Source organism: Vitis vinifera, chromosome 13 (assembly GCF_030704535.1).
Source record: "Vitis vinifera cultivar Pinot Noir 40024 chromosome 13, ASM3070453v1".
In the NCBI taxonomy this organism is placed as follows: Eukaryota; Viridiplantae; Streptophyta; class Magnoliopsida; order Vitales; family Vitaceae; genus Vitis; species Vitis vinifera.
Window position 1 is genome coordinate 7466856 of NC_081817.1, and position 27755 is coordinate 7494610.

General features: G+C 34.9%; 1 protein-coding gene and 1 long non-coding RNA gene across 9 annotated transcripts; both read left to right on the forward strand.

Moving 5' to 3' along the window:
• Positions 1–6373: 6373 nt before the first annotated feature.
• On the forward strand, positions 6374–8158 carry LOC109122069 (uncharacterized). Its single transcript, XM_019218229.2, has one exon. It carries the CDS (start codon positions 6714–6716, stop codon positions 7989–7991), a length of 1278 nt encoding a protein of 425 aa, XP_019073774.2. The 5' UTR covers positions 6374–6713; the 3' UTR covers positions 7992–8158.
• A 3686-nt stretch (positions 8159–11844) lies between these two features.
• On the forward strand, positions 11845–21700 carry LOC100251236 (uncharacterized). 8 transcript variants are annotated; one of them, XR_002029511.2, is made up of 7 exons: positions 11845–12137; positions 14207–14272; positions 15141–15212; positions 18236–18363; positions 19601–20864; positions 20956–21036; positions 21139–21700. It is a non-coding gene; the product is annotated as an uncharacterized LOC100251236 (long non-coding RNA). The 8 variants fall into 8 exon arrangements; XR_009467430.1 differs by lacking the exon at positions 11845–12137 and having other exon boundaries at positions 12145–14272; positions 19601–19851; positions 20807–20864; XR_002029507.2 differs by having other exon boundaries at positions 11849–14272.
• Positions 21701–27755: the final 6055 nt, after the last annotated feature.

The window sequence follows — 27755 nt, forward strand, 5'->3', positions numbered from 1 at the left end:
CTATTTCATTTTGTTTTTTAAAATTGTTTTTAAAGAATAATTGTTAAACAGTAATAGAAATTTTTAAAAACTGTTTTATGTTTTTATAAACAGAAAACTGTTTTTAAATCACACGACGAAAGAGGCTCTTATCCTTTAATTCTGATGAAGATAGAAAGAAAAGGAAAAAATACGAAAAACTTGAAAAGGAAAATCAGATGTTCTAAAACTTCCTTGTTCCAGTGAAAATCATTACATTTGATCATCCTTCTTGTTGAAAGTTTGTTGGAGCAGGAGAGGACTTTACTTGTATGGGCCCAAATAATTTAGGCTTATTTAGGCTTCTTTTCTCCTTTATGGACTGAAGCGGCCCATAATCAGCTTTCCTGGGCTTCACTAATGTGGCCCAAGTCATATGGTTTCAAACACCATCCATGTACAATTGGGTATGGATGTATTTTAATTTAGATCAAGGTTTTAGTTGTTTGGGCCAGCCCAAGCCTGCTAAATTCTTAGACTGGGCTTGAACAGATTATAGATCTGATTCATTTGAAATTGATTTCGGATTGGGCTGGAGTATACATCATCTGTTTGGTTCCCGGTTCCCACATTTATACGACTACTAGGTTTACTCCACGTGCAAAGCACGTGAATGGTTATTTAATAAAGTTTATACTAAATTAATTTTTAAAATTTATTTAATAAAAACTATAAAAAAAATAATTTGTAAAAAAGAAATTAGTTTTTTTTTTTAAAAAAAGAATAATTATAAAAGTATATGGAACAATACAATTTATAATTAAATAACAAGATTATTAATTTAGACCTATTTTATAATGAGTATTTTAGTTTTAAAGTTACGTGTGAATTTAAATTAATAAAAAAAAATTATTTTCTTAAATTTTAAACTCTTAATTATTTTTAAAATATTACTAATTAAGTTTAGTAAATAATATTAATATTCTACCATAAAAATGTAATATGAAATAAAAATAATTTTATTTAATTTTTATTAAAAATTATTATTAAATAAAATTATCAAATAATAGAAGATGTAAATATGGAAATACTTTCCAAATGAATTTTTTATTAAATAAACTAATTTTAATTAATCTTAATAATCACTAATAAAAATTACTAAACAACATTAAATAAAAAGTCCGCTATAATTTTTTTTTTTTTGGTAAATATTTAAACAAAATATGGATAAAGGAGGTAAAAAAGTTACATTATGGCTTTTATGGTATAAAGATATGGAACACATTGCATTTTATGCTAATTTTTAAATAATAAAATTTACTAAACCAAATATTTTTATGTCATTTATCCATCCATTTTAGAGTTTTTATCCATTTGAGGGTATATTTGGTTTGGGGAGAATTTGAGGGAAAGCCGAGGGAAAGAAACTAGAGAGGAAATGTATAAAAGAAAGAAAAAGTAAGAAAAAATATAAATATATTTAAAGTTAATAAATTATTTTTATGTGTCACTTTAAATTTATTTAATTTATTTTAATAATTTTCTATTAAGATTAAATAATTTAAAAGTACATAAATTTGTAATTAATTTTAATTATATTTTATTCTCTTTTGTATTTTACATAATAAAACCAAATATGAAAATTCTTAATAGTTTTTTTTTTCTTTAGTATTTTCCTAAAATTAAACATAGCATTATGGTCTTTAATTGTGCCATGAATAATTAGGACCAACTAGCTGGAAAATATATATATATATATATATATATAGTCTAATAGCACCAAAATCTAGATCATAAATCCTTTTAATTTACAACCCATTACTTACAATTATTATTATTATTATTATTTAAAATAAATTAGAGATACATTTTGATATCGAGGTTTTAAGCCCAAGTCTTCTAAATTCATGATTTAGGAGGATGATTGGTCTTAACTAAATTTAGATGTGATTTTAGGACTACAAATTGATCTAGCTAGCTTCATCCAATTTGATCTTTGGAAGGATTTGGTCACCCTTTTATGTAACTTGGATTAAATCTAGGTTTATTTTTCTCAGCCTCATTTAAATTCGAGTTCGGCTTAGCCTAATGCCTTTGGACAACCCAATCTAGCCTGAGTATACTTGTAATGTATATGCAAGAATAAAAATAATGTGATTAAATTCCATCTTCATTTTCCCATGAAAATACAGGTAAAAAATCGTACAAGCTCCCAACATATCCATAGTGTTCATACTTCACACTACCAAGTTGTGGGGGCCTCCTCCCATGTGTCTATGTGCACCTCCACGCGTCTGACCACATGGCAGTACCTTTGTTGAACCACGTGTCACTCTCTTCATTACTACCCGGACAACCATTGAAGTACTCAGAAACGTTCTATCTGGACCACCTGAGTTCACTGAGGGGACAATATCTTCCTGCTAGCCCCAAATCCTCCCTGATACGTGAAGCGATGACCATCTGACACAGAGGTGACTGATGGGACCTTCCCTCATCCCTACGCCTGCATCAGTGGACCATCACATCTTATCTCATACCTTCAATGGGTTGAATTAGCAGCAAGCTGCATCATGACGTGTCGTCTGACACAGCCACCAGTCACCCTAAACTACAATGATTGCTCTATCACGTACCGATCAACCATCATTGTAGTTTAGGTCAAGGCGTTAGCTCAACACTATAGTGTTTTCCCCATTTGAGCACTATAAAAACCCCCTGAAACATAACTCAGGTATGCGACACAAAAAATAGGCTCCCATATATCTCATCTCAAAAGGTTTATATTCATTCGTGCCTAACTTGAGCTTCGAATGGCGTGTCTGGACCACCCATCTGGACATCTTTTATGCAAGGAAGAAGCTAGCCCAGTCTCTAGTTTTTGGATTGGAACTTTCATTGCCACAACCGAGGAAGAAATCTATCTTCAGTTGACCTAGTATCAACACAAGTCACCCACTATACCATCGTGTAAACACCACCATTGTCTTCTACTCCTCCATGTAAGTCTTCTTCCGAGTATTCCATGGTAAGTGCAAAATCTATAAAGTTTACATTAAAGATTTGGATGAGATTTAGGATTCTAAACCCACTATCAATTCTAATATCCAATAATTAATTTTAAATTGTAAGCCTAAAACTATTATTACCTTTTATTCTCTTCTCATTTTTTTCTTGTATTGTTGTACAACAAGCTATTTATAGCCTTATTATCGACCTTCCATTTTGTCCTCATAACACATGTTATTAATCATATTTCGTACCTTTCACCTTGTAGGTTTAGAATTATTATTGACTTTTATTCTCTTTCCATTATTTTTCTTGTATTGTTGTACAACATGTTATATATAGCCTTGTTGTAGACCCTTCAATTTATCCTTATAGCACATATTATTCATCATATTTCATTCCTTTCACTTCGCATTTTCATGTGGCATGCACTTAGGATTTCTTTTTTCTTAGCCATTCATTACACTCCATGGTGGTCCACCTATTACTCAATTGTCACTAACTCTTGAGCCACCTTTTTAGATCTTTTGGAGGGAGTTTTTGAATTTGTAACATAATTTTAGAGGTATCTTAAAAGCATGCTTGGCGGAGTTTTTAAAAACAGTTTCTTGTTTTTAAAAATAGAAAACAATTTTTAAAAACTCATAACACTCTTTGGTTATTGTTCTTTGTTTTTAGTTTTTAAAAAAAAAGTGAAATAGAGAACAACTTTTAGAGAACAAGTGAAAGTTGTTTTCACTAGTTTTTAAAGACAATAGAAAAACATACACACTTTATTATTTATCTTCTACATAGAATCGTTATTTTTTAACTTTTTTTTTTCGCTATACAAATTAATTCCAAATTAAACAAAACTTAATGTGTTGGATTTGTTAACAAGTTTATTAATTTTTAAAAATAATTTAAAACTTAAATAATAAATTCATTAGTATAAAAAATTTATGAATTAAAATTGGTTTAAAATAGCTTTATTGTTTCTCTTTTATATAAAATTATTATTTCCCAATTTTTTTCTATAGGCAAATGAACTCCAAATTAAATAAGGCTTAATGTGTTAGATTCATCAACAAGTCTAATAATTTTTTAAAATAATTTAAAACTCAAATAATAAACTTATGAATACCATAAATTTATGGATAAAAATTGGTTTATAATTACTATATTGTTTCTTTTCTGCACATAATTATGCTTTTATAATTTTTCTTACCACAAAAATGAACTTCAAATCAAGTGACATTTTTTATTGAATTTATTAATGAGTTTAACAATTTTTAAAAATAATTTAGAACTAAAAAATAAATCTAATCAATAAAAAAAATAATAATAAATGAAAAATTTATATATCATAAGTAATGACTTTACTATATATCCTATACACACAACTATATATATATATATATATATTCTCATTAGGTAAATAGATTAAAAATTAAGTAAGATATAATTAATAATTTAAATTCTTTAATAAATCCTTTAATTTTTAAGAATAATTTCCATTAAAAAAATCGATTCAATTAACTGTAAATCAAATCAAAACATTCTAAAATATTATGTTTAAAATTGAGTACTAAATGTGTGCATATATAATAAAAAACTTAATTTATTATTTATAAAATTTAATTTAATTTCATATTATTATAAATTAAATTTATAAAACTTTTATAAAATAAAAGTAAGACATTGTTTTTAAAAACAATACAAATTCTTTCTTCAAAACAAGTGTAGACCCCTTAAAAAACCAATGACTTTTATTTTGTTTTGGGCCACCTAAGGAAAAGATGAAAATCTCATGTTAAGGTGGGGGTCGACTTCGGAGATGGACGAGCAACATGGGACATGTGGGGGAGGATGTGACCATTGCCATGACGGTAGTTGGAGCTTTAGAAGGTGATGGCAGGAGCAGGGAGTTGGGGGAAACACGTCTCTGATCAAGATCAAAGAGCTGGTAGCAGTTTGGTGGAGAAGAAAGCCAACTAGAAGAAAACCAGCTAGAGAAAACGAGAAAAAAAAAAAAAAAAACGAAGAGGGAAGGGGGAAAGTTTTTTAAGGCTAAGGGTTCGGAGAAAAATTGGAGAGCTTGAGGAGAAAATCTGGATCAAGGAGACACTCCAGGTACGTTCACTATGAGCTGTGTATTTCCTCATTTTGGGTGTTATTTTGCTTAGTGTCTCTGTTGATTTCTGCATCATTCATGCACTTGTGTTGCTGGTTTTTCTCTGTTTATGGTATTTTTTTTGGAGTGTTGGGTATCATGTAAATGTAAATGCTGTTGAAGCCACCTTCATTTCTCCATTCTTCATACTCGTCGCCCACAATTTATCTCTCATCACCCTTCACATCTTCTTAAACCCACCATACCCACATTTCCATCTTCCGATATTCATACCCACGTTTCCCTATTTTAACTTTCACACTCCATCATCCCCATCATCATATCCGTCACCATGCCCCACATCTCCACCTTCCATTCAACCGCCAAACCCATTTCCTTCAATACCCTGTAAACCTGCTTCCTTCACTACCCATTTCCCTACACCATGCATGGCCACCCAAACTCCCTCCAAAGCCTCCATTAAAGTCCCAAATCCTTACATACCCACATGCATAAGAACCATGTATACACGACCATCCTCCATACCCCCATGCATTTCCTTTTTTTTTTTTTTCATATATATATATATATATATATATATAATATTATACGTGTCAATAAAAAATATAAATTTGATAAGTGCACATTGGTTATTAAATTATATAAAATATTATTTGATGATAATATTGTGATATTTGATTATAATATGTTTAATTTTAAAATATATTTAATATTAAAATTATGATACACTATAAAATAAATTATGATAAATATATAAAATTTTAATATTTAATTAATATATTAATAATATTAAAAACACTATGAAGAAAATTATGATATATTTTTACTAATGAATTAAATGAAAAAATTTCATTTAATTATAATAATTAATTTGTTCTTTAAAGTGTTTTTTTAATATTTTGCCTAAATTTTGATGTATATATTTTTAGTGTATAACTTACATTGAAAGGTAAGTTTGCCCTAGTGGTGCCTTTGCTGCATATCAAGCCTTTTGCTGGGGGTTCGAATCCCCTCAACAGCAGCTCAAATTTTTTTTTTTTTGTTACAACGGTCATCAATTCTTTCCCTCCTAAATGTCTCCCTCCAAAACCTAAATTTTGAATTGCTGTTATCCTCTGTCGCCCTCCAACGTTTCAATCTTGAATTGACACCCAACGGTCATCAATTCTTTCCCTCTAACTGTCTCCCTCCAAAACCTAAATCTTTGAATTGCCGTTATCCTCTGTCGCCCTCCAACGTTTCAATCTTGAATTGCCGTTCATTCTGCTCTCCATCCAACATTCGAAACCACCCTTATAAAATCCTTCAGTCTCTCCCTCATCTTCAGAGATCAACCATCTGCTCCCTGTCGCCCTCCAACGTTTCAATCTTGAATTGCCGTTCACTCTGCTCTCCTGTCTCCCTCCAACGTTCGAAACCACCCTTATAAAATCCTTCAGTCTCTCCCTCATCTTCAGAGATCACCCATCTGCTCCCTGTCCCAGGTCAATTTCTTCAACGTTGTGTTCTCTGTTTCTGACGTTCTGTTCTCTTGTTTCTGCCTCCACCCTTTCAAAATCCATTCAATCTCTCCCTCATCTTCAACTAAGATCTACTATCTATTCACTGTCCCATATCAATTTTTTCAATTGAAATGGGGAGAAGGAAAATCGAGATTAAAAAGATTGAATCCAAGGACCGTTTGATGGTGACTTTCAGCAAACGGCGAGCTGGATTGTTCAAGAAAGCCCAGCAACTTTCACAACTGTCCGGGGCAACTATTGCTGTGCTTGTCTTCTCACCCGCTGGGAAGCCTTTCACCTTCTCTTCTGGTGGAAACTTTGATGAGACGATTGCTTCTTTTCAGGGAGGTCAAGTCCCAGAATCCACATCCCAACCTCTGTGGTGGGAAACAGATTTGAGCTCCCAACCCACCGGGAACCCTTGCACCTCCTCTTCTGATGGAAACTTTGATGAGACGTTTGATTCTTTTCTCGGAGATCAAGTCCCAGAATTCACATCCCAACCTCTGTGGTGGGAAACAAATTTGAGTTCCCAACCCACCGGGAACCCTTTCACCTCCTCTTCTGGTGGAAACTTTGATGAGACGATTGCTTCTTTTCAGGGAGGTCAAGTCCCAGAATCCACATCCCAACCTCTGTGGTGGGAAACAGATTTGAGCTCCCAACCCACCGAGAACCCTTTCACCTCCTCTTCTGGTGGAAACTTTGATGAGACGATTGCTTCTTCTCAGGGAGGTCAAGTCTCAGAATCCACATCCCAACCTCTGTGGTGGGAAACAGATTTGAGCTCCCAACCCACCGGGAACCCTTTCATCTCCTCTTCTGGTGGAAACTTTGATGAGACGATTGCTTCTTTTCAGGGAGATCAAGTCCCAGAATCCACATCCCAACCTCTGTGGTGGGAAACAGATTTGAGCTCCCAATCCACCGGGAACCCTTGCACCTCCTCTTCTGGTGGAAACTTTGATGAGACGTTTGATTCTTTTCTCGGAGATCAAGTCCCAGAATTCACATCCCAACCTCTGTGGTGGGAAACAGACTTGAGCTCCCAACCCACCGGGAACCCTTTCACCTCCTCTTCTGGTGGAAACTTTGATGAGACGATTGCTTCTTCTCAGGGAGGTCAAGTCCCAGAATCCACATCCCAACCTCTGTGGTGGGAAACAGATTTGAGCTCCCAACCCACCGGGAACCCTTTCATCTCCTCTTCTGGTGGAAACTTTGATGAGACGATTGCTTCTTTTCAGGGAGGTCAAGTCCCAGAATCCAAATCCCAACCTCTGTGGTGGGAAGCAGATTTGAGCCGCATTGCTGATCTGGATCAACTCCAAGCATGCAAGGAGTCATTGCTGAAGCTTAGAGAAAATGTTTTGGAAAGAATCCAGCAACTACAACACCCGGAAATGTAACAATGTTTGTGGGTCCTTTGATAGTGGTGCTATGTTTTAGGTCTTTAATCTGTGGTTATTTTCTCAGTTAGGCTGACCATTCAAGTCCAAATATAAACCCTACTGTATATAATAGAATGACTGTGAAAACTTCTTTTTTTCCATGTAGTGCTGAATGTTGAAGTCAAAATGTGAAATGTTAATGTCGTTAATGTAAAGTAAAATTTTCATTACCATGTTGAAGTTGTTAATGTTGCTTCAGTTCTTTACTTGAATATTGTTCTTAATTCCTCCTGGTAGATTTTTGCTCTGCTTGATTTCTATTGATCATATAGACTAGTGAGTGCTTAATTAGCGGAAAAATAGATGCTTGAAAACTGTTGGTTATATGCTTGAAATAAGTTGATTTAAGTTGAACATATCCAACTATGATCATTAACTGCATTAGTGAGGAGGATTAATTTGATTTAAGTTAAAAGAGGTTGAGGACAGAAGGAGAAAACTTCGGTTAAGGTAGTGAGCCTTGTGACAAAAACTACAATTGTTGATAGAATGGAGTGACAAGAATGGTTTTGTTTAACCAACCTGAATTAGTTAGAAATGGTGTCTTACCATATTTTTGGCTGTATGATTATATAATTTTTTTTCCCTGATAGGAGTTGCTACTAAAAGAATATAGTTACTCAAGTATGGTTATAGATGCAGAAATTGGAAGTCTAGGGGGGTTTTTCCCTCTAAATCTTTCTTCTAAGCTCTCTAGGAAGGTGATTCGCCTTCTCCCTTCCACCAAGGTTTGGAATTCTCATAACTTCCCCTCCTCCCTTCCCCCAAGATTTGGAATTCCAAAACTTCTCCAGAATTACATACCTTTGCTTGATTGTGGCCTGATTATTGTGTTTTGTTGTTGGGAATGGCAATGTGTAGACCACTTTTTTCCTCCATAACCCCTATGCTTTTGAATTCTGACAAAGATTGTTTTGAATTGCAACCTTAGCCTTACTAACCATAGAGCTATTTCAAATATAATGGCTATCTTTTTCCAAGATTTTAACGGGTTGAGGGAGTGAGGCCAATGTATTGTTGGTGGTTGGGGGGTTGGTGTGGGGTTATCCTAATGAACTCACGTATTATTTGATTGGAAGTGGATGCTAGAATCTTTGAGGACACAGAAATCTGTGGCTGAACTGTGGCATAATAACTGATGTCTCACATTTGCTGAAGGAGTTTTTGGAGCCCTCTTTGGCACTATATGTGAGATTGAAGATTGGTCTTCTTTCCAGTTAGGAGAGTTATGCATATATAGGGGAGTAGATTCCTCCACCTGTTGGCAGAGTGAAGCCCAATTTGGAGCCCAATTTCAATGATTTTCCTTAGGCAGTCCAGTAAGAAGGATATTAACCGATGCATACAGATCATAGATACAGGATTTTCGAAGTTTTCTCCAAGGGAGTGGATTTGGGGCTATTTAATGAGGCAGAGATTCTTAATTTACTTGAAGGTCTCAAGATTTCAAGAGAACTAGGTGTCTTCAGTATCCTGGTTGACAAAGACAGGCATGCTTCTTTTGTGGGTGGCTAATGGTTGGAGAAACAAGATGTTGGCTGAAAATGGTAGATTCTGTTTGAGAAAGGAACCTGAAGGTTGGATATAGAAATCTATTCCTTTCTTTATTCAAAAGGATGTTTATATACTTCCTGGAGAATGGGGTGTTGAGTGAAACTATCAATGGAATTGTGGGCCATGTGAAACATAGACCAACAGCATTCTTAACTCAGACTCAGGTTGAGCTCCATTTGGGAACTCTGAGCCTCTGGAAAGGAATGATCCAAGCCAAGTAAGAGTGTAGGGACAAATGTGACAGAACTACGGTAGTAGGGAATCAAGCACATACTATTTCTTGATGTTTTTTATTAATATTACTCTTTACCTATCCAAAAAAAAAAAAAAAACACATACATATTCAAGTTTAAGATATAAAGCATTATACAGCAGACAGGATAGAGACATACATTATAAATATGTAAACATTGAACTTAAGCCCATGTGTAGCTCAAGGAAACATGGGAATAGGGATCGGAATGCTATACAGTTCCTAGCATTTCCACATTTGGTTCGTGCAAACATCCATTTAGTTGGTTTCTCTTATCCTCTCACAAGTCACAACCCATTCAATGCCCAAGTGAGATGTTGGTGTTTTCTTTCCTCTGTTCTCTAGTTATAATAACTTATAATTACTATTATACACCAAGATTCTGTCTAAATATTAAGCGTCTCATTCATAACCCAAACTGAAAATCAAGAAGCTAATATATAGTGCATTGATTGGTTTGGAAGGTCAAAGAAAGGAACAGCAGACAGGATTGTTGGGCATCTGATGGAGCCAAACATGAACTTGAGTGCTTATCAAAGGGTGGTGAATTAGTAACCATTCTATTTAGCTAATTTTATTGATGGCATTTGTATTTATTCATTTTCTTTGATTTTAGGTTTGGAGTGAGACTGATTTGTGGGCTAAGGTCAATTCAGTAAGGTTTTGTCTTGTTAAAGAACTTATGAAAAGCAGGACTATGAGAAGGCATTTTGTTTTTGTTGTTTTATTTTTATTTTTATTGGATTAGCTACTAAAATATTTGTTCTTCAAAAAAATCACTGTTTGGCAAACTTTCTATGTAATCTTCATTGGAGTATATAATATGTTTCTGTCTTTGCAAACCTTGACACAATAATAGAACATAAAATAATTTAATTCAGCTAATAAGAAGATCCACTTCTGATATCAAGTGTAAGAGAGGATAGCATTAGCATCTAACAAGAGAGAAAAGAGAAAAAGGAAGGGATAATGGGAAATAACTTTAACCACTTCAACGATAAATACAACTAAGGAGGGTGGATGCAATGTGCCTCTTTTGCTAGGAAAGTAACCTCTTGATTCATGGAATTTGGAGTCCACATGAAGTTCACGTCCATGTAGAGGCAAAGGCCTTATCTCTACTTGCAACGCCTATCCCTGCTGGTTTAGAGTCAGCCTAAATGATCCTTGAAAATCCTTGTATCCTGACTTGGCCCAAATTTCTTCTAGTGTTCTTGTCAAAACTTCATTTCATCCAACCTAAAGGAAGTATACCTCTAGAAAGCACTGCTCTCACTTCTCTCATTATGGAACAAAGTGGAACCCTATAAAATATTTTGTTAATGGATACCCAAACAGAGCTGGTTATTGCTCCTTTTATATGACAAGAGTATTCAGGGAAAGAGGTTTCTTGGTCTTCTATTTTGATGCATGTCATTGGAATAAACTTTATAATGGACTACTAACAAAGCCAGAACCATAATCTAAAATTTTACCAGCTCCTATTGAACTAACCTTATAAGGTAAGAGGGAAATAAATGATTTGTTCAATCCAAAACTTTTTCTAGCTTGTCTATATTTTGTATTGTGTTCCTAGTTCATCTTACTAGTAGCATTGCTTTTGCTAAGTTGAGTTGAATGTAGTATAAACATTAATAGAACTAAAAATTGAAAAATAGAGATCCTTTTGTGGAACAATCCCAAGCATCCATCCTTGGTATGTGCTCCCAATTTGTACATAGAAGGACCATATTTTGATGTAGTTAAATTTTATTTCAGAAAGTCTACATTGCTGTTATGTCATATACATGAATATCTGGTATGTCATGCACCAGAATATCAAGTGTACGTAATATATGTTAGTATATTAAGCATAACTTGAAAACAGGGCCTCAATGTTTGCTCAACATTAGTCAATAGAGAAAAGCATTTGGTGGCTACAATGGCAAGTATAATGATGATGTAATACCCTTTCAATATAGTTAAATTTATTCTTTATTATTATTATTGAGGTTGTACTTGTGGGTGCATGTTCAATTTTCATTTGATTGTGGCAAAAAAATGTAAAGTGAAAAGTTTCAGTATTGTGTTGAAGTTGTTAATATTGCATTTAAATTATTTCATTTACCTATATAGGATTTCAATGAAAGACCTATTTATGATCAGCGAATTACAGCATCAACAGCGTCAATAATGAGTATATGGGGTGGTATATTTGATCCATACAGTTGTTTTCCTTGATTAAGTGGTTCTGTTCATATGATCACTTTGGACTACACAGAGATGCTAATTTCAGATGATCCATATAGATGCTCCAGGTATTCATTATGAAACCTAAGCCAACAGACTCTACACGCCCCAAGATATTTTAGTCACCATTAGCAGCATATGTTACTTGTCTCAAGATTTTCCATATCTGCTTCTTGCCTCATGCCTGGTGTCCTTATAATTCAACCCCAGTTTTACATTTAGAAACTTTAACTCTACTTTTTCACTGGCTCTTCATGTTCTAGGAGCTTTTGGGCATTTAACATAATTTTCTTTTTCTTTTCTTCTCTAGTAATTTACTTGTTTTCGTTCTTGTTTTTGGGTTTGTGTAAATTGAATTTAAAACAGAAGTTTGTCTGTTAGATTGTAAATTCTGTCTATTAGTGGAAGACCCATCTGCAGTTTTTTGTGGGTTTGATTCAGGAAAGATCTAAATAGATGGTGGGTGGGTGGTTGTTTGTATGATGGCTCGTAGGTGTTTGTAATTAGGGATTTTTCTCATTGGTATTATAAGCTTTGGATTATTAATTTGTTAGCAATTCTTTCATGTGGTTATCCAACATTGGAACTAGTGTGAAACACTCAAATTTATGATCCAACAGAAGGGAAGAGGGGAAATGTGGGGAAAAGGAACATGTTGCATCCAATGAAGTTGTTTTATGTTATTTGAAGGGTTCATCCTCTTATGAGGTAACCCAATATACCAAACCCCACTGTGGAAGAGAGGGTTGCAGAGAGGCCTCCAGAGACGCGAAGACATGTTATTTGTCCCCAAGAAATGTGATTCTCTTGATCTTTTGTTTGAGTCCTGATTTTGGCTCCAAGTGTTTGAGTTATGTCTTCAATCAGAGCCTGGTTGCTAAATTGGGTTAACTGAGGGATGACATAAGCTCCGCACATACCGAGGCTGGTTAGCGAACCAAATTGATAGGCACAATGCCATCAATATGCATTAGCTTCACTTGATGCTTTCTTTCAAAATCACTTTAGATTTGGGTTCTCCTATTTTGGATGGGCAAGTTGCCCAATATAATTTTTGATGAAAAGAAACAGGGGTCTGGTCAAATAAGATAGATTGTGTTCAGATAGTCAACTTTGGCATTTTTAAACTGATATGAAGAGAGCTTCAGGAAATGTAAGTTGGTGGAATGGATATAACACTCTAGACTCCATAAATTATATGTTGGAGTTCTTCACCCATAGAGTAGGTAACTTAGTTTTAATCCTAGTTCTGTCAGCAACAAGAAAATTTTCCCGCCTTAATGTTTAAACCATAAGATACATTTTCTTTCATGGTTTTGGGCTTGTAGCCTTCTGAGTTTTAATTTTCAGGGTGCTGCTAGAAGAATTATATGCACTACATGATGAATGGCTTGTAAATTAAAGTAGCAATACCAACCTCATTTTCTTCTCATGGGCTTCACCACTTCAGTTTTTTCTATCTGATATATGTTGAGCTTTAGGTATTGTTTAACCATTTGCAGGAATTGATTTCAAGGTTATGCTACTCACAATTGGTGGGAAAAGATTGAAGTTTACAATCTAGGACACATAAGTACCAACTAAGGAGTTGTACTTGGGTTTCAACTTCTGATTTCATGGGATTCCAAGGGGTTTTCCTCCAGATGCTTTCACTAACCACTTTTCTTGTCACATTTTGCTGGAGTTGCCTCATTTATGGTTGAAAATTTCTTTGCTCCATTATTCAAGTTTAGAAAAGAATAAGAATGCTCCTTGGTTGTCTTTAGGAGTTTCTGTGAAATATTGTTAGCTCAGTGATAGTTTATCTCATGCAGCAGAACTGTGGATAAAAAATGGGGTAGTTTTATATGATGTTGGGTAAGGAAAAAGTTTTAATGCTTTTCTTTTAAAAGAAACTTGACTTTGAATGTAAACAATATGAAGGATTTAGGAAACTTTTGTACTCCGTAAAGGGATGTCACCCCTCTTTGCAGCATTTGATTTGGAATGAAAGCTTCAAATCTCACTGTACATTAAATTATAATGCCTGTAGAATCATAGCATAATTGGGAACTAGTGAAGGTGACATTTGTTTTCTTTTTTTTTTTCAAAGACAACTCAAGTTGTTTGCTAGCAATAGTTTTTTTTTTGGTTGCAGCTGGACAGGAGAGGTTTGGAACATTAACAAACACTTACTGCAGAGGTGTCCATGGCATTATTCTGGGTATGTGATGAAACATTCTAACTTCTTTCTTCTTCTTCTTCCACTTCTTTTTATTGATAGGCTCACTATAAGTGCAAACCTTTCTTTCTCCAAATTCATATATTGTGGTCATATGTCTAATGTATTTTTGAATTGTTTTTTCTTTTATTTATTTATTTATTTTTGTTCACGTGTTTTCGTTTGAAATAATTATCACTTCATCAATTAATGAAAGGTAAAAAGAGAAATGGATTAATAGACACCAATATGAAATAAAGGCATTAGTGACTATACCAAAGCTATAGTATTTGGAGTCCCATGGAAATTGAATGAGTCCATAATATTTTTTAAAGCATTCATAAAATAGATCCCATTTGGTTCTGGTTCCATAATACGCTGCCAAATAATATGAATGATTCTTCTTTCTCTTGAAGTTGTTCCATCTTACATGCTCTTATTGGTGCCACCATTTTTGACAATTTCTTAACCATCTTCATCTGCACCTTAATTTTTCCATGTAATGGGGTTGGTCTAAGTTTTCCTCTGTGTTCCTTGTTCTAATCTTATCTTTAACTCACAAATTTCACCTCTCCATGATGTTAGCTACTTATATTTTGCATACATTTTCCATTTGTCATATGTTTAATTAATCCAAGCAACAAGGGCAGTAACATGGTTTCTACTGCTTTATATGAGATTGCAAAATCTTAAAGTGCTATGAAAATATGGCCATGTGGATGCCAGTCTAACACAGTTGCTTAGACATGGACAAAGACTATGACAGCAGCCTTTTCTGTAGGCTTGTGTTGTTGTTGCTTTATTTCCCTTTCGTTTTCTATCACATGGAATTTACTTAATCTCCACCCCAACCCCTTGCCACTTGAGCTAGTCCTCAAAAGCCTCAGGTCCAAGGGATATGATAGCAGTGTTGCTGTTCTGAAGACTTTTATGCCATGTATTGGTAATTTTCTTCCCCCATATTGACACAAACTCTGCTTTATTGATGTTAAAAGGATAAAAATGAAGTCATGATTTTCTGGACATGCATAAACTAAGTTTTGCTTGAGTTGATTGTACAACTTATCCTAATTGCACTACCTGCTATCTTACTAGGATGAATTGCCGCTCACCTCCCCCTTTATCCATAGAAATTAAATGAATTATAATTTTCTTGTTTGATGGGTAGAGCAATGAAATTTATCCATTGATGAGCTTTTGACACTCATTTCATACTTTGTAACAATATTGAGGATTGATTTTTGGAATTTCACAAGGAAACGTGAGAAAGGCCCATGTGGATCACAACTAGAAAGCACTGGAAGTGTTCATTTCTATTGCTGGGTAAAAGTATCTACAATTCAAAATAAATGAAGAAGCCAACAATCCCATAGAAACACATCATGCTCCATTTTCCATTATCATCTCTAACCTGGAATTTTTAAGCATAATGGAAGCACTAGGAATTATTGAATTAGAGTTGCCAGAAGCAATAATACAATATTTAGGTTTGTAATAAGCCACATATGCAGCTGGCTATTTTCATATTCTGGAAACTGGCCTTGGTAATATTGAAAATATTGGGGCATACTATGCACTCTTGTGTAAAACAAACTTATGTGTGTCTATATATAACAGCCCACAGGAACTATTTTTTATAAGTGGTAAAGTTTGAGCTATGTATCAAAAGAAAAGGAGGAAACAATTGTTGTATTTTTGGGATATAATTGGAGGACAATGTTGTCTACTAATTTAGTCATGTTAATGGGCTGAGGAATAATGGTTTATGGGACACACTAATGTTAAACATATCTGAAAAGATAAAAATGAACAAAACTGATTATGCTTTCTTCGGACTGCAGTGAGGGAAAGAAAAGGGACATAGGAAAAGAAGAATGAAGAAATGAGAGCAGAGAGAGTATCTTGTGAATAACGATGTTCAATTACAGTTTCCTAACTAATCAAGAATATAGATTACTAACTCCAGAGCTAGTTCTAAAGTGGGGATGCTAAGCAATTTGCACTTTAAGAAGTTCAATGTGACTGTTGGATTCACCATTAAAAGACAGAAAAAGGAAGAAGCAGAACAAGACAATGGAGCAACTTGTGTGGGTGCTTAAGTTTGTTCTTCAGTTTGGTAAAATCTTGAAAAATTTATAATGTATAGTTGGGTTTGGATTCTTGAAGTAAAACATGAGCAATGTTAAGCTACCAATTTTCCTAAAAGCCTAAGCCATTGGCATATGTACCCACAATGTATACCACACTAACACCCTTCTTCATGTGTGACTGCATGTGGAGAGGCAAATTAGCAGTTAGGATATGGACCAATAACGCATGTCATACTAGGATATTTGCACATGAAGAGACAAATAAGCCATTAGGATATGAGCCCATAATGTTTATCATATTAGAATATTTGCACATGGAGAGACAAATTAGCAGATAGGAAATGGATCCATAATATAACAAATTAGCACTTAGGAAATGGTCCCATAATGTAATTATATTAGGATATCCGCATATTAAGAGAGAATTAACAGTTAGGAAATGGACCCATAATGTGTATAATATTAGGATATCTGAGCATGGAGAGACAAATTAGTAGTAAGGATATGAGCCCATAATTTATAATACATAATACAACAAATTAACAGTTAGAATATGGACCCATAATGTATGTTATTAGGATATCCAAGTATGGAGAGGCAAATTAGAAGGTTAGGAAATGGACCCATAATACATATCAAATTAGGATACTCAATGTATATTATGTTATGATATATCCACACGTGAAGAGACAAATTAGCGGTTAATGTATATCATATGAGGATAACAGTAGGATATGGGGTTAAAAGCAAAACTTGAGACCTCTAGTTAATCATAGCTCTAATAATATGTTAAGCTACCTACTTTCCTGAAAACTCTAAGTTGTTTGGATATGGGCCTCCAATGTGTATCAGACTGATGCCATTAGGTGAATTGTGACTGCCTAAACAGTTAATTTGCCTTTCCCTCTCTTTCAAGCTTTAGCTGGTGCTTTAACCATCTATAATGCAGTAATTTAATTATCAGTCCCCAATGGGAATCAATTTTATAAGTTGGTCTATGCGAGAATGTAGTAGAAAATGTATCTATCTTTATGCTGGTATATTTCTTTGGTGGCATGTAACCATTGCATTCTTATTGGGTGACCTATTGTTCTATTTCAACATATAGTTTTATTTCCAGCATGTTCTTGTTCCAAGAAACAGGGGAGCGAGTTTGTTAACTATGCCTGTCCTTGTCCACTTCATATCTGGCAAAATTTTCAAATCTTTCTCCCCTTTCCTTCCCTTACATGCTGGTTTGTTAAATAAAAAAAAAAAGTGTGTACTGTATACAACACACAAACTGCTAGCTTATGTGTGTTTATTTAGTTCTTTAATTTCTTGCTTTCTTCTTCTTTTTTTAAATGAAATACTTAGCTCATTAAATTTTTGAACTCTGGTATTTTGCTTTAGCTAGCATTATAGCTCAACTTTGGTTAATTGAATAATTAGTTTGGGATTTTAATTTTCATCTTAGTTTAGGATGTAACAAGGCAAGAAATCTTTACAAACTTGTTGGATGTTTGGGAAAAGGAAGTAGATCTCTACTCCAGTAATCACAAGTGCATCAAAATTTTAGTTGGGAATAAAGTTGATAGGGTAAGTTGTATGATCTTGCTATCTTTTCCTAAACAACCACTTTGGCTCCCCACCACCACTACCCAAAGGAAAAACACAGACAACAATCACCCACCTACACTTATGCAGAGGATTAGTGGCGCCATGAAGAACTTATTCATGTTCAATATCATATTTCATGGAAATAAAATTCCTGGTTGTTAATCTTAATAATCTCAAAGCAGATGTAAGCTTCATGGTTTTGTTTCCTTATTGCATTGTTACATTTTTCTTTTAAAGAATATGAGTACCTCATTTTTACAACAAATCACATTTTCAGGATAGTGAAAGAGCACTCACTAGAGAAGAAGGAATGTCCCTTGCACAGAAGCATAATGTTCATTTCTTGAATGTAGTGCTAAAACTAGAGAGAATGTGCAGCAATGCTTTAAAGAACTCACCTCAAAGGTATCTCCCCAAAACACATACATTTTGTCATCTATCATTCTGAATCAACAGTATTCTAGTAGTTTGTTAGGCTCAGTCATCTTCTTGGTTGTTTGTGTCTATTGGAAAGAAAGACTAGTACTACCTTTGGAAACAACTTAAATGAATAATGACCTATAACTGTCCTGTGATTTTTGAGGCCTTGTTTTGAGGGCCTGCTCGAACTAATAACATTATCCTGTGGTATTTTTAGTATTTTCATAAATACTTTTGATTCTAATTAAAATATTTGCAAGAAAAATTATTTTCATGGAATGAGCATCCAAATATTATTTTATTGTGCTTGGAAAGGTCATTTTCAAGGATGTGCTTTGTTTGCAACTTCTGAGATGGACTTTTTAAGCACCACTTGGAGCCACTGACACTAAGGTGCCCGAGCAAATTATAAAATACTAAACTACTGAGAACATTAACTAGATTGCAAATCCCTGAATTTGGTTCCAAGTGCACCAAAAAGTTTCTGTTTTTACTAAATTGGCAAGAAGATTGTTCCTTGTATGCTGCTTCAAAGGTCTTGAAGGTTCAATGTCTTAGTCATCTTGGTCTACCATAGAACTTGGACTATTCTTACTCAAGTATCACTCAATGAAGTTGAAGAGAACAACTGAATTTTAGTATTTATCTGGCCTCATTCGTTCAACTAAAGCATTATAGAATTGGTATACTGATCCAGGTAGTCCATAGACTATAACGTTTCTCAACAGCCTTGTGTTTCATGTTTGCTCCTGGGTGATTGCAAGGCCATCAAAGTTCAACAAAATATAGTTCATGTTCGTAAACTGTAACTATTAAATTTACTTTGGCTTTCTACCTACAACAACCTTGCTTCCTCTGGGCATGTGGCTGGTTGACAAAGGTGGAGATAATTAGTTGAATGTTATTGAACTGAAATTTAAGTTGTTACTGAATTCTCAAACATATAACTTGATGGAGGCTGTTATAATGGAAAACCTTTAAGAATGTTCAATATGTATCTGGTACTGTGTTCCAATAAAATGCTACTAGCCTGAAATGATTATGGTTTACCTACTAATTTTAGAATACTGTAAATAGAAATATATTAGAACTATTCCCATCATGCTTTTCACGAAAAAGTTGGCAGTCACATATTGATCTTCTAAGTAGTCAATACAATGTTATAATTTTTATGTGATTTGCTACTTTGCACATGCTCTAACCAGTTTACATTTGTTTTCAGATGCTGGAAGTACTTAGTCTATTGGAACAAGGATCAGTACTCAATAGTGCCAAAAAAACAAACATTGTTGCAGAAAGAATTATACCAGGCATCTTGCTGCAGTTGTTTCTTTTAATCAAAATGCTTTGAAACGGAGGTAGAATTAAAACTACAGTTCAGAAAATAAAATTAAGTCCAGTAAGCGTCAGCAATATTGACAGTCGAATATCAGATCCTTCTGACACTCTCTTCATGATAACATGGCATATATGGTAATTAAGTTCATGAATCTTTTTTTTAGCCTTTTGGTTTTGGGTTACTAGCTATAATGATTTGGGAGAATACTTTGCCACTAGGGAGATGAGATGAAGAGGCATGTAATGACTCATTTACGTGAATCTGTTTCTTTTATTTTTTGTATCTTCTCCTAAGGAGGTGCTATAGTTAGTATGATATAGGGTAGACAAAGAAAAACTAGTGAAAAATGGTTTTGTATCCTAAGTGCCCTGTAATGTATGTGTCCAAAACATGAGATGTATATACCATGCCTTGAAACAAGAATTTTCTTGGTGTTTGTATTCTATTCTCTGGAACTACATGCTTACTTCTAATGAATATAGGCCTTATGCTGGCATTCTTGGTTGGTGCTATTTATCCTGATAGATCCCCAACAAGATGCATCAGTAGTTGCAACTTCATCTACAACATGATTCTAGAGTTGGTACTGGTTGTAAAATCAAAAGGGAAGATAGGATGAAACATAAGGGAGAATTGTGCTTTAAAGTTAGTTGGGGTGGATGGTCAGGCCAAGTTCCTCTTGTTAGTATTTTCAACCAATAATAGATTTATATGTATATAATGAATATTCTAAAGTTTTTCTCTTTTAAAGATAATCAATTCAAATATCAAGATTTTTTTTTGACTTATTTAATAACAAAATTTAACATTCACAAAATTAGTAAATTAGAGCCACAAATTTAGTCACTTTGACAATGGTGTGGTTGTCAGGCCAATGATAATGTTGGATTGGAACTAGGGGGCAACAACATGGGATGAGATGATTAGAGAGTCCATAGTAGTTGAAGATTAGAAAGTAGAACAAATATGACAGCCATGAATGGTACATTGAAACTTATTTTTGGGTTGCATGTATTCAAATAATTTGTTGATTGAAGGCTTAATGAGCTAAGGTGTTTGTGGTTGTGGTGTTGCTGGAATGCCATACAGAAGAGGCTAAACTCATGGCAAGATGGTGTGTCTGCAACGAATTGTCCAATCCAACCTGGTAAGAACTGGGACTTACGTGTTTCAGACCAAGGACAAAATTGGCACTTTCTCCTACTTCCCCACCATCAACTTACAAATGCCTGCTGCAGGATTGTGATTGCTGTTCCCTTCCCTCAGCCAGAAGCAGAGTTTGATCTTCTCATTGGTGATTGGTTTTACACGCCTACAAGGTGGCTCATTCTGCCTTCTTGATTGATGCCCTTGGTATGCTAAGCTTTTTCATGAGTTGTTCTCTACTAATTTCATCATTTTGGGTTATGCAAATTTAACAGGTGCTAGGTCACCCATACAGTCCAACAACACATCAGCATGGGGAATGAGATGAGTTTCAATTTCAGGATTCAGAACCATCAAATGGTCTTGGTTGAAACAGAAGTGTCTTACACCCGTCAAATTATATTGGATTCCCTCGATGTCCGTGTTTGCCAGTTCTATTTGATTCTTGTCACTGCAGATCACAAGGAAGCAGACTATTACATCGTGGCAACTCCTAAAATGCTAAGCACTACAGATGACAACAGCCATGTGGGTAAAGGGGCACTACACTATGCAAACTCCAATACACCAGTAACTTGGCCTTTGCCAAGCGGCCCTTATCCATCAGAAATCAAATAAATTGACATAAAACAGTTTATTGGTTTATGGCACGAGCCCAACAGTTTTGGATTGACAGTGTTACATCTGAAGCCTGCAGGACATGATTGTAGTGTAGTGGGGAGACTGCAGCACAAGGACTTATTGACTTGTCATTAAAACAGATTATTATGTAGTTTCTTTCCATGGAAACTGCATTGAGAAAATTCCTTAGTTTATAAATCTTTTATATTTATTCAAGTACCCTTCTTATTGCAGCATCATAATCATTTTGAAAAGCAGGTTGTGGAAGATTTTCCTTCCCTGATCCTCCAAGAAAATTAAAAGGAAATTTTTGTATAACTTGGAGACAACTTCTTGTTGGGTTTGAAGGACAAGCTGCTTCCGCATGGTATGACTGCTGCATCAAGAACACTGGGATAACTTAGAAGTATTACTTCTAATTCTGCTGGAGCCACCTGCATTTGCATTCAAAGGTGTTTATATTAAGATTCAACTACATACTGTGATGGTGGAGAGTTGATGAGGTACCTGATATCAATTGTGCTTGATCAACTCCTTTATCCTATCAACAATGTAAAGGAATCCATCCGAAGTGATGGTTGTAGCTGTTGCTTCTCCATTTCCCAGGTACCCTTTCATCACACTAGGACTCTTCACCCAGCCCTGTTTCAGTATCCACCACCTTGGCACAAAATCTTGGAAGGAATCTTCCGCTGGAGCCTGCACACGCTTGGCTTGCTAATCGGTTACAAAGTCAGTGGCTGCTCCACAGCTCTCTGTCAGCCCATAGCCTCTCCTGAGCTCCACCCAAGGAAACTTCTCTCTGAAAAAATTCATTGCCGTATTAAACCTGTTAATGTTGCTTCAATTCTTTACTTGAATATAGTTCTTAATTCGTAGTTTTTTGCTCTGCTTGATTTATGTTGATCATATAGAATAGTGAGTGCTTAATTAGTGGAAAGACAGATGCTTGAAAACTATTGATCATATGCTTGAAATAAGTTGATTTAAGTTGAACATATCCAACTATGATCATTTACTGCATTAGTGAGGAAGAGAGAGAACAGAAAGAAGGCCAGAGAAAACTTGGGTTAAGGTAGTCAGAAAAGGTACAATTGTCTGATTTAACAATGGAGGAACTGTTAGGATGTTGCCCTCATGGTAAGAATGAACTGCATCAAGCATGGACTTGAAATCAAACTTGGGCATCAGGATAGTGGCAGTTCCATATGAGAACAGCCCATGGTGTAGTTCATATTAATATTTTAATCAAAATATTAGATAGAATTTATTTAATACACTAGAAGGTTTTTGACTTCTCACAATGAAGGGACATCAATGAAGGTTGGTGAAGAGTCATAGACGTGAGTTAAGGACTATTTATATATGATTTAGAAGCCAAACTGGTCATTAGAGTAAAAAACTAGTTGGTCTAGTTAACCACCAAGCTAGCACTTTAGGTAATCGTTAGAGGGTTGAATGGGCAATCGATCAAGACCATCTGGTTGAGTCTTTTAACTCTCTATAACTCATAGTGGATTCAGAGACATAAAAATGAAAATGGAGGAACAACTACCTTGGTCGATTGCTCAGTTGACCGTACCTACCCACCTACAGTTCATTTTTTAAAATATTACTTCCATTTGGTTCAACAAATTTTGGGGAATTAGTCCTTATGTTTTAAAAACCCTTTTTTAAATTTTAAAGCAAAAAAAAAAAAAAAAAAAAAAAAAACCCTGAGATTTTATGGTTTTTAAAATGATTTTAAGATTGGATCTTTGAAAAGATGTTTTTGTTCAAGAGATCAAACCATCTTTGATGCATAGGAAAAGATAAATCAATTTGTTAATCTTTAATGCACCCTTTTTCTTGCCTTATAAGTGATCAAAATACTTGGAAAAAAATTCTAATTCAAAACTTCTACTTTGATTCCTTGGCTTGACTTGCATCTTCTTCTTAATTACAAGCTTCTTAATTTTGAATTATAATTTTCCTATAAAAGTTTCATTTTAAACCATTAGTCTTTAATCATTTGTCTTGTTATCATCAAAATATTCACATTTAACAAAACCTTGTGTTAACAATTTTCCCATTATTTATGATAACGAAATCTAGGATTGCAACATAAAAGCTCCACCTAAGCAAGTGCATTTTTTGGGGCAAAATCAAGTATATGCAAGATCAGATAGGTATGAGTGCATGTGAGAAATAAACACAATCGTATCATAACTAAGTATAAGAACATCAACCATGTAAAAAATAACAAGTCAAAGGAGCAAAACATAACAAACCAAAATACTCGAGCCATAACAATGTGATACATAAGCAAATGAAGCAAGAAAATAAACCAAAAATATGTGCTAAAGTCTTCCCCTTTGGCATCATCAAAAGTGTATCATAGTAAACAAGTTAAAAGAATGGGGGGCATTGGGTGATAACAAGAAATGAGATCAAGGATAAGGTAGAGGAGGAGGTAAGTAGTGTCTAATATGGTCCATCATCTTGAAATACCGCTCAGTCATGAAAGCCTACACATCATCCTTCCTGGATTCGACCCTAGCCTCTATAACAACTTGCATCTCCGACCCATGATAGTCTAATGATATTCAGAAGCACAAATCTTCAAGTCATCAACAACCATAATATGGGATTCAATATAGACCAGGCATCTCTATCAAACGCTCATCATACTCCTGAAGAGAATTGAAGTAGCATAGGATCACATGTTAACATTTAAGCATGCATTTAATAGCAAAAAAAGAACCGATTACCTTGGTTTATGCCATGGGAAGTCATTTCTTCCTCCTCTGATATCCAATAAGCTGCTCTAGGTGCGTGATGGTCCGAGAATTAGGGATTAATGAGCTCTTTCCTTGCCTCCCAAAAATTCAGTCCAAGGTGCAAGTGTGTGTGCGTGCAGTGCTCTCCAAGAGAAGAAAAGAAAGTTCTCTCCAAAATGCACACACACACACACACACACACACACACACACATATATATATATATATATATATATATATTACACATTACACACTTTATTTGGACGACTTGACTTAATGGGTCAGTCAAGTGATTAGGGTGAGCCCATAAAAAATCAAGAAACAATATGTGTCCAGTCTTATTATGGATCACAATGCAAAAAATAAATTAACACTGATTTATGATATTATCAAATTGATTATGTAAGTCCACACATAAAAATTCCAACAATTCTCCCAATTGGACTACATAATCAAACATCACAACATATACATAATCATAAATCAATGTCCCATAAAATCTCATCAAAAACAAATAATCAAAAGCAATCATATATGCTTCATTGCTTGATTCATAGGGAAATGTACAATAATAGCAATCCTTCTAACAATAACATAGTATTACAATACCAAAAGTGGCTCCCACTAACTTAATACAACCTAAGCTTCCAACAACCCCATTTGAGATACATGTTCCTGAAACGCAATTATGGGTAAGCCTTTTGTTAATGGATCCGCCAACATACTTTTTGTGGATATGTGTTCAATATCAATAAGAGACTCTGCCATTTTCTCCTTAATAAAATAGAACTTTACATCAATATGTTTAGAATGAGAAATACTCCTAGTGTTCTTGGAGAAAGCAACAGCTGTGGAATTATCACAAAATAATTTCAGCGGTCTAGAAATGGAGTCAACAACTCCTAAAGCTGAAATAAAATTCCGCATCCACATAACATGACAACAAGCCTCATAACATGCCACATACTTTGCCTCCTAGTTGAGGATGTTGTAAGTGTCTACTTAACACTTTTCCAAGATACAACTCATCCTGCCATCATAAAAATATAGCCCGTAGTGGATTTCTTATCATCTATGCAGTCAGCAAAATCAGCATCACAAAACCCAACTACATCAAATAAGCTGGTGCGCTGATATGTTAACATTAAGTCCTTAGTTCCTTGCAAATACCTAAGGACCTTCTTAGCTGCTTTCCAATGTTGACTCCCAGGATTGCTCAAGTACCTTCTCAACATGCCCACAACAAAAGCAATATCAGGGCATGTACATACTTGAGCATACATAAGGCTACCAACCACAAATGAATAAAGAATGATCCTCATTTCCTCTCTCTCATCATCATTTTGAGGACACTGAGCCTTTGAAAACTTATCACCTTTCACAATTGGCGCTTTAGTAGATTTACAGTTGTGCATATTGAACCTCTTCAATATCTTTTCAATAGAGGCTCTTTGAGACAATTTAAGCACTCCATTAGCCTTATCATGAAGAATCTTTATGCCCAAAACATAAGAAGCCTCACCAAAATCCTTCATGTCAAAATGGGTTGGCAACATGTGCTTTGTCTCAATCAACAAGTCAGAATCATTTGATGCGAGTAGTATATCATCAACATATAAAACAAGAAATATGTAACTACTCCCACTAACCCTCAAATATATGCATCTATCAACTGTATTCTCTTTAAAGCCATTTTGGGTGATAATCCTATCAAATTTCAGATACCACTGCCTCGAAGCCTGTTTAAGAGCATAAATGGACTTATTGAGCTTGCAAACTAAATCTTCCTTTCCAACTTCTGCAAAACCAGTAGGTTGCTCCATATACACCTCCTCATCCAAATCACCATTCAAGAAAGCTGTCTTGACATCCATTTGATGTAGTTCCAAATCAAAATGAGCTACTATGACCATAATCACTCTAAAAGAGCCCTTGGTCGACACAGGTGAGAAGGTTTCTTTGAAATCAATTCCTTCTCTTTGACTATAACCTTTAACTACAAGTCTAGCTTTATATCTCTCTATTTTCCCGCTAGAATCACGTTTGGTCTTAAAGACCCACTTACACCCAACTGGTTTACAACCATGTGGCAATTCAACCAAGTCCCAAACACCATTCATATACATAGAATTCATTTCATCATCCATGGCTTCTTTCCAAGAAGTGAATTGAGGACAATGAATTGCTTCTTGATAAGTGACTGGATCAAAAGTATCATAACCATCATACTCATGCTCTTGCAAATAAACCATATAATCATCTGAAATAGCCGACCTACGAACCCTCTATGATATTCTCAAAGGAACCTCATTAACAACAGTATCATCTACAGGAATGCCAGATTCCACTTGATCACCATGCTCTCCTTGATTAGTGGCTGGCTGTTGGACAATAGGAACATCCACATTGGGAACATGAGATGTAGGAAAAGGAATCACAACATGTTTTTCTCCAAAAGGTATTTCACGAGGCACAAAATTTGGATCAGCATTAACTTCATCCTCAAAATATACAGCCTTGTCTGACTTAATGATCTTGGTGGTATGAGATGGACAATAAAATCTAGAACCCCTTGATCCAATGCAATAGCCAACAAAGAAACCACTAATGGTTTTAGGATCAAGTTTCTTTGACTGTGGGTTATAGGGCCTAACCTCAGCCTTACATCCCCAAATATGGAAATAGTGAAGGTTGGGTTTCTTTCCTGACCATAGCTCATAAGGTGTCTTAGGCACAGATTTACTGGGCACTTGATTCAAAATATATGCTGCAATCCTTAAGGCTTCACCCCACAGAAATTCTGGTAAAGAGGAATTGGACAACATGCACCTCACCATATCTAACAATGTGCGATTCCTCCTTTCTACAACCCCATTCTGTTGAGGAGTGCCTAGCATTGTATATCTCGTATCAATGCCGCATTCCAACAGAAACTTAGTGAATGGTCCAAGATTCCGTCCAGTCTCATCATATCTTCCATAATACTCACCACCTCTATTAGACTTCACAGCTTTAATGAGCTTTCCCAACTGCAACTCTACCTTAGCCTTATAGGCTTTAAACACATTCAGGGAGTCAGATTTCTCATGGATTAGTTCAACATAACCAAATCTAGAGAAATCATCAATAAAAGTGATGAAATATTTATAACCCCCTAAAGCAGTTGGTGTCAAAGGACCACATATATCTATGTGGATCAAGTCTAAAGTACTTCCACACCTATCAATCTTCTCCTTTCTGGTCTTTACTGTCATCTTTCCCTTTAAGCAAACAACACAAGTTTCGAAGTCTGAGAAATCAAGATTAGAAAGCACACCATCTTTAACCAATCTATCTAATCTTTGCCTAGAAATATGACCTAGGCGTTTGTGCCACAACATGGAAGAACTCAAATTCATTCTAGCACGCTTGCAACCAACAACAGAATTAACAGAAGATGAATCACATAATGAACCATGATGCAAACTGAGACCATAAAGATTTCCAAACAAAACACCATTGTCAATTAAGAT